The 7708-nt window shown below is 32.5% G+C and overlaps 1 protein-coding gene across 1 annotated transcript; it reads right to left on the bottom strand.

The window, feature by feature from the left end:
- Positions 1-466: 466 nt before the first annotated feature.
- On the bottom strand, positions 467-6857 carry LOC133819928 (1-aminocyclopropane-1-carboxylate oxidase homolog 1-like). The gene is made up of 3 exons (XM_062253314.1): positions 6122-6857; positions 1416-1737; positions 467-878 (listed from the first exon to the last, which is right to left on the bottom strand). The coding sequence occupies exons 1-3, from the start codon at positions 6664-6666 to the stop codon at positions 627-629; spliced, it is 1119 nt and encodes a 372-aa protein (XP_062109298.1). The 5' UTR covers positions 6667-6857; the 3' UTR covers positions 467-626.
- Between the last annotated feature and the right edge of the window lie 851 nt (positions 6858-7708).

Below are 7708 nucleotides of genomic sequence, written 5' to 3'. Positions count from 1 at the left end.
ACAAAATTACTGGTCAGAGTGTAAAAGTATTTCAAGATACATCAAAGGTACCATCGGTCATGGTCTGTTGTTAACACCAGCAAAGCTAGCTTCTAAACATGGAAATCTTTTGTGATTCGGACTAGGCAAGTTCATTTGATGATCAGAGTGATAATTTTGCAAAATAGATAAATGAGATTTGAGAGAGAATCAAAAGGGAGACTAGATTTTCATTATGTCAAAAGAGATGAAAATAAGAGTACAAGAGCAACAAAATATATAGCCAAAATAATGAGAAGTTAAAAGACTAAACTACCCTTACATATAATAATAAAACTATTATCATTAACACAGAGATCCACCATTGGCTATGCAATGAAGCTAAGTTCAGAACTCTTGGTCAAAGTGCATCAGAATTAGCTTGGTTTCAATCTCTGTTTATACAAAGGTTGATGTGGTTATTCTTTGTTTTTCAAACTTCATCTCACAAACTTAATCTTTAAAATTTATTTAATTACTAATTTTTTTTAATACTTGTTCTTCAAACATATACTATTGAGAACAAAATGACCACCAAAAAACTATTTAACTTATAAAACCATTCCTCAACCCAATAAGTTTGAATCTTCAGTGCCAAATCATCATTATCAAATTCTGAAATGATCCAAAGCAGAAGTCCCATCAAGACCTTTTGCATGGTAATGGCTAACATATTCCTTCACTGTGGTTGCCCTGTATTTTGGAGGATTGTTTTCTGATAACAACTCTTTGATAGGTCCAAAGAGCTTTGAAGTTGGCAATGTATGAGTACTGAAAAAGCTAGCCACAGATACTCTTGCACCTTTATTATTTACAAATGATCTGTGCTCAACACTTCTGAATCTGTCATTGGATACAAGCTGGACTCCCCCAAAAACAAAACAAAAAAAACTTTCAAAATTCCATAGCATAATCATGTATACCAAATTTGTACTAAATTTAAGGGGAATTCTCCTATAGAGGTTTTACTTTAAGCCATACCAATAGGGCTTTCAGTGTTTCTCGACCCGTAAACAGTTTTCGGCGCGACTTTTGTTTATGACCGTGTATATTGTAGCTATTTAGAGCATCCTGTAAATTTTCAGAAAATTCTGAATAGTTTACAGTACTGAAAACTAGGTTCAAACATGTTGTTTTCCACGCGCATAAAAAAAAATTAGTCACGCATGCAACAACATGTTTGAACCTAGTTTTCGGTACTATAAATTATTCAGAATTTTCTGAAAATTTGCAGGATGCTCTAAATAGCTACAATATATCCGGTCATAAAAAAAAATCGCGCCGAAAACTATTTACGGATTGTAAGCACTGAGAGCCCTACTGGTAGGGCTTAAATTAAAACACCTATAGGAGAATTCCCCCTAAATTTAATGGTTATCGTGGTTATAAAGACTTGCCTGAAGAAGATCTCCAATGTTGACGACCAGAGCTCCAGGGTAAGGTGGTACATCAATCCAGTTATCGTGGCTCAAAACTTGAAGACCGCCGGTGTGATCTTGGAGAAGCAATGTGAAGAAGTCATTGACGGCATGCCTAGGTGTACCCCAAGTTAGCTCTGGTTGGGGGCATGGAGGGTAATAATGCCCTAACACCGCTAGCCCTTCACTACAACCTATCTGGTTTAAGTGGTTGGATTGTAACCCTAGAGCTTCTGAGAGCAACTCCATCACTAAAATGCCCACTTTCATTATTTGCTTTGAGTACTCAACTAGTATGTCTCTGCATATTGAAAAGTCAATTATGTTGTTTAATTATTTGATGAGTTTATATCATTTTATACTTTAGAGTTTATGCTAAAAAAAACTTCATACATAACAATTCCTTAAATATTGTTATACCCAAAACAGGACTAAACCAGAACATATATAAACTTATGGTCTAAATAAAGATATGTTAAAAATTGTATAAGAGAAAAGTGAATGAAACACTTAATTTTAAGTTTGTGTCACGTTTGTCAATGAAGTTATTTTTGGCGTAAGTTTAACATAAACCACTTAAGCTTATTTATAGCTTCCATCTAACACAATTTCTTTCACAAACCATGTGACACAAACTAAATTAATTCACTTTTCTTTTATACAATAGTTGACTTAGTCAACTTTTCTAACCAGATATAGCTTTTGAAATTGTAGAAAGAGTTGTGTATGTTAGTGTTTTTGGTATAAGTTTAACTAAGACCACTTAAACTTATTTATAGCTTCCATCTAAGACAAACTTCCATTCACAAACAATTTGTCAGACAAACCAAATTAATTCATTTTTCTCTTGTACAATAGTTGACTTAGTCAACTTTTCTAACAATTCCCACCATGTTTTTGGTGAAAGTTTATCTAAAGACGACTTAGGCTTATTTATAGCTTCCATAGAAGACAAATTAGGTGGGACAAACCAAAAATTATTTGTTTTATTCACTTTTCTCTTATACAATATATTAGAATCATAACCTAATATTCTATTTTAAGTATATGTATACGCAGATATACATATACTTAAAATAGAATATTATGTACTGATTCTAATACCAGGGGCGGAGCCAAGTGGGGGCATGTGGGGGCACGTGCCCCTAGTCTTATTTATTTGTTTTTTTTTTATATATATAATTTTTTTAATATAAAACTTAAAATTGGTAAACCCTCCCATTTGTCTTTCACTTTCTTGATCTTTGTGCTTGTTCTCAGCACTGTGAAGTTAAGGTAAAAAAAAAAGAGCTTAAAAGCTTTGTTTTCTTCACGTATAAGTTTGATTTTGTTTTGATATTTAATTTGATTATCTTTCTAATTTATTTTTGCTTTTATTGTTTAGAAAAAATTTCATATTGTATATGGAGATGGTGGTTCAACAAGAAAGGGAATACAAGTAAAATCTATAAAATATGTATTCTTGTAAGTATTCAAATGATTTGGGTTTCTCTGTTTTTGAAACTTGTTTTTTTGGGTCTTTTTTTGTATTGGGTCTCTCTCTCTTCTTTTTGTTTCTGGTTTTGAGTTGATCAAACTAAGTTTTTATCTTTTTAAGTTTGTTCTTGATTTTGGTTGTCTTAAAAATTGTCTTTTTGCTCAACTTAACTGTAACCTGCTGCAGATTTTTCAAGCAAAAAATTAGCTTTCATTCCAAGTATATATTTTTTAAGGATTACTTTTTAAATGAATATATAAATAGTGGTGTTAAATCTAACTTTACTGTTGTGATTGTACATTTTCGGCAGATAATTATTTTAAGGACTAGTGATATTATGCTTCCAATGTTTGTATTAGTAAATAGCATTAAACAACATAATCAGGTTCAGGGGAACCAAATACAACACTGAATTGTTGAGAATTAGTGCTTGCTGAGTTTTTTATTGGTAAAATCAATGATAGTGTTTAATTATGTTGAAAGAATTTATGATATACTACTATATATCATATATGCTTCTAGTGATGATTTCTCTATTTGTATATTGGTATGAAAGTGCATGACATATTGCACTTTTATTTTTATTATATCTTTACTAAGTTTGACATAACTTTTTTAAATACAGATATGGATAAAGATTTGAAAAGAAAATTAGAGCTTCCATTTTTTGGAAGAAAAAAAGCAAACAATGATGCAAATGCAAAGACAAGTAAAGAAGAATTCAATCTTGGAGATCTTCCTACTGATCCAGGTTTAAGGATCCCAATTTTGAATTATAATCCAAATATTCGAGACCAAGTTAGAAGACATTATATGCAAATGGGTCCTTATCAACCTCGACATCATGATTTTCCCAAGAAAAAATGTGGACAAGCATTTAGAATATTTAATCCTGATTGGTTTGATGATTATAATTGGTTGGAATATAGCATAGAAAAAGATGCTGTATTTTGTTTGTGGTGTTATCTTTTCAGACCAACCGGTGGTAAAAAGTTGGGCAACCAATCTTTTGTTATTGAAGGGTTTTCAAATTGGAGAAAGATAGAAAGATTGAGTACTCATGTTGGACATGTTGGTAGCAAGCACAACCAAGCTCGTAGAAACTGTGAAGCCTTGATGAACCAAAAGCAACATATTGAAACTATTATTTCTAAGCAGTCAAGTCAAGTTAAAAAAGAATATCGAACCCGGTTGGAAACATCTGTGATGTGTGTACGGTATCTTTTACAACAAGGACTTGCCTTTCGTGGCCATGATGAATCTCTAGACTCAACAAATCAGGGTAACTTCCTAGAGCTTTTAAGATTTGCAGCTTATTTTAATGATGATGTTAGAATTGCTACACTAAAAAATGCTACTGAAAATCTGAAATTAACATCACCCGATATTCAGAAAGACATCATTAATGCTGCCGCAGTTGAAACTACCAATATTATTATCAAAGATATTGGAGATTCTCTTTTCTCTATTTTAGTTGATGAATCTCGTGATATATCAACAAAGGAGCAAATGGCTATTGTGTTGCGCTATGTGGACAAGAATGGACATGTGATTGAACGCTTTATAGGCATTGAACATGTTCCTAACACTACTGCTTTGTCTCTTAAGGCTGCAATTGATAAACTATTTTCAAGATATGGGTTGAGTATATCAAGACTAAGAGGACAAGGTTATGATGGAGCAAGTAATATGCAAGGTGAGTTCAACGGTCTTAAAGCACTTATTTTGAAGGAAAATCCTTGTGCTTTTTACATTCATTGTTTTGCACATCAACTTCAATTAGCGCTTGTAGCTGTGGCCAGAAGACATATTCAGATTGATTCACTATTTTTTTTTACTTCTAGTGTGGTGAATGTTGTTAGTGGGTCATCTAAGCGTTGTGATATTCTTCAAGATAATCAGATTAAAATAGTTGCGGAAGCACTTGAAAATGGTGAGATTTCAAGGGGACGTGGTTTGAATCAAAATACTTCTCTTAAACGCTCTGGAGACACACGTTGGGGTTCACATTATGGTACGTTAATGAGCTTGATTACTATGTTTTCATCTACAATTAAAGTTATTGAAACAATTGTTGAAGATGGATCAAGTGAACAAAGATTTGAAGCAAAGAATTTGTTGGAAACGATGCAATCATTTGATTTTATATTTAGTCTCCATTTAATGAGAACCATATTGGGTGTTACAAATGAGTTGTCAAGAGCACTACAAAGGGAGGATCAAGATATTTTAAATGCCATGTGCTTAGTTAAGATATGCAAGCAACAATTACAAAACATGCGGGAGAATGGGTGGGATTATCTGCTTGATAAAGTCTCTTCATTTTGCAAAAAGAACGACATTAATATTCCCAAGATGGATGATATTTGGACACCTCGAGGTAGATCACGACGCAAATCTCATGAAATTACAAACTTGCATTTCTTTCGTGTGGAGCTATTTTATTCAGTGATTGATATGCAACTTCAAGAGCTAAATAATCGTTTCAATGAGGTGAATACTGAATTGCTTGTATGCATGTCATGTTTGTCTCCTATTGATTTATTCTATGCTTTTGACAAAGAAAAATTAATTCGATTTGCCGAGTTTTATCCAGATGATTTTTCTGCTTTTGAAATCTTGGCACTAGATGATCAACTTGAGACTTACATTGTTGATATGCGCACAAGTAAAGAGTTTGGAGATTTGAAAGGCATTGGTGATCTCACAAAAAAAATGGTTGAAACAAGAAAGAATAGGGTATATTCTTTGGTTTATCGTTTGTTAAATTTAGCGTTGGTTTTGCCTGTTGCTACAGCTACAGTTGAGAGATCATTTTCTGCCATGAACATTGTGAAGAACAAGTTACGCAACCGAATGGGAGATCAATTGATAAATGATAGTTTGGTTGTATACATCGAGAAAGAAATTTGTGATGCTATAGATAATGAAACTATTATGCTACGCTTTCAAAATATGAAAACTAGACGAGGAGAGTTGTAATTTTTTATTTTGCTAGAATGATAATTGTAATTGACTTTATATTTAATGTATTATTTTTATGTGCCCCCACTGCAATTGAATCCTGGCTCCGCCACTGTCTAATACAATAGTTTACTTAGTCACTTTTCTAACAAGATATATAGCTTTTGAAATTGTAGAAAGAGTTGTGTATTATTGAAAAAAGAAAAATACATATTGGTGCATATATATATATATATATATATACCTGCAAACTGGGGGCAAGTGTTGAGGATCAGGAGAATTAGGAGCCATTCGACAAACAAAAGTGTCCCTCCAATTAGTTGAAGTCGTCCCAGTACTATAAAGATCGAAGTTAGAGTTGTACACAAATGGCTTGGTAAGTTCTCTTGTATATAACTTCTTCTTCTCCTCAGTATCTTGCTCGTGAAAACGACGAACCCCATTGATCATTTCCTCCATAACTATCTCTGTAATTCCATGGTTGATGATTTGGAAGAAACCCCATTTCTCTAAAGCTTCTCCTATCTTCTTTGCTATGGCTTCTCTCCGATGATCTTCCGTGTTTGCACCTTTAAGGTCTATAACTGGAATAGTAGCACTAACTGAGTTCTTCTCTGTTACATGATCGTTTGACACTATTGGATGATGATGAAAAATACGAGGGATCTCAGTGATCCCACCATCCACAAGCCCTTTCACGCCAGCTTTAGTTTCGTCGAAAGCTTTCAGCTCGCTTAGTCTGTCGTATTTCGAACTGTGTGTCGTTTGAGCCTCTTCATGAACCATCATTTCTCTCTCTCTATAAAGGGAATAAGAGGTTGATCGATGATGAGATTCACAAGATCAAGAAAACAAAGAAAAATTATTTATAGGAATTAACTTGAACAAATATTAAAGATGATATTTTCTTGTTCTGTGCAGGTGCTAGGTGAAGGTGGAAAATGACTGTTTTGTCCTTTGATTGTTGTGAGTTGGTGTAGAGTATTTGGGTAAAAATCACTACATGTTATTAATAATATAGGATAACTTGATAAGTAATCATTTTTAATTAGGATTAGTTAACTAAAATTAGCTTTTAAATAAATTCAGTTAAAGTTTATCCATTATTATAATAATATGTCACGTATGAGTGAATGGTATAATCGATAGATTCAAAGAAATATTAGGTATAAAATTAATTTTTTTAAAATGTTGCTGAAAATTAAATGACATCTCTAAACTCGACCTTTATATAATTTGTACTAGGGATAATTCTACAGTAGGGACGCCCCTAACCTAGGTTCATTTTCTGTTTTTCACGCGTATAAAAATACTCATTTGACTATTTGAATTCTGATTTGGGCACTCTAAAATATTCAAAATTTCTCGAAAATTAGTAAGATGTCTGATATCACTATAATATACACAATCATAAAAAAAAAATAGGTTGTAATTTTTTCAAATGTCATAAATATAAAACGTCATTACATTAGGGGCATTTCTATGTCTGTACCAAAGAATTATCCATTAATATATACTAGCTCGTTGTTCAAAGGAGATAATAAGATATATGGTCCCCTACGGTGTGAGTTGAGGGGTGTGTTATTTTCTTTCTTTATTTATTTTGAAATCAACTTCATTCAATGAAAGAAAGAATTGCACTGGTTGAGGCAAATCTGCATAATTTTTGTAGTTATTGTTTGGTCTTAATGAAGAAAAACTCATCTAAAAGATACATAAATCTAAGGAAGATAACAAAGAATTTCTTGAAGATTAGATTATAAAATCTAAGGACTAAAAAAAAAGAAGATTTCAGTAATAAACATCTGTTAAAATTTTGACAGAAACTAAC

Source organism: Humulus lupulus, chromosome 2 (genome assembly GCF_963169125.1).
Source record: "Humulus lupulus chromosome 2, drHumLupu1.1, whole genome shotgun sequence".
NCBI classification, from domain to species: Eukaryota; Viridiplantae; Streptophyta; class Magnoliopsida; order Rosales; family Cannabaceae; genus Humulus; species Humulus lupulus.
This window is presented reverse-complemented; position numbering and strand designations above follow the sequence as displayed.

What these genes read in the sequence shown, in the direction of transcription:
- LOC133819928 (XM_062253314.1), bottom strand. Translation starts at nt 6,666, where the DNA reads ATGATGGTTCATGAAGAGGCTCAAACGACACACAGTTCGAAATACGAC. An exon ending in CACTTGCCCCCAGTTTGCAG is followed by an intron (nt 1,738 to 6,121) that starts GTATATATATAT and finishes TTCAATATGCAG; the next exon opens with AGACATACTAGTTGAGTACT. An exon ending in ACATTGGAGATCTTCTTCAG is followed by an intron (nt 879 to 1,415) that starts GCAAGTCTTTAT and finishes GGGGGAGTCCAG; the next exon opens with CTTGTATCCAATGACAGATT.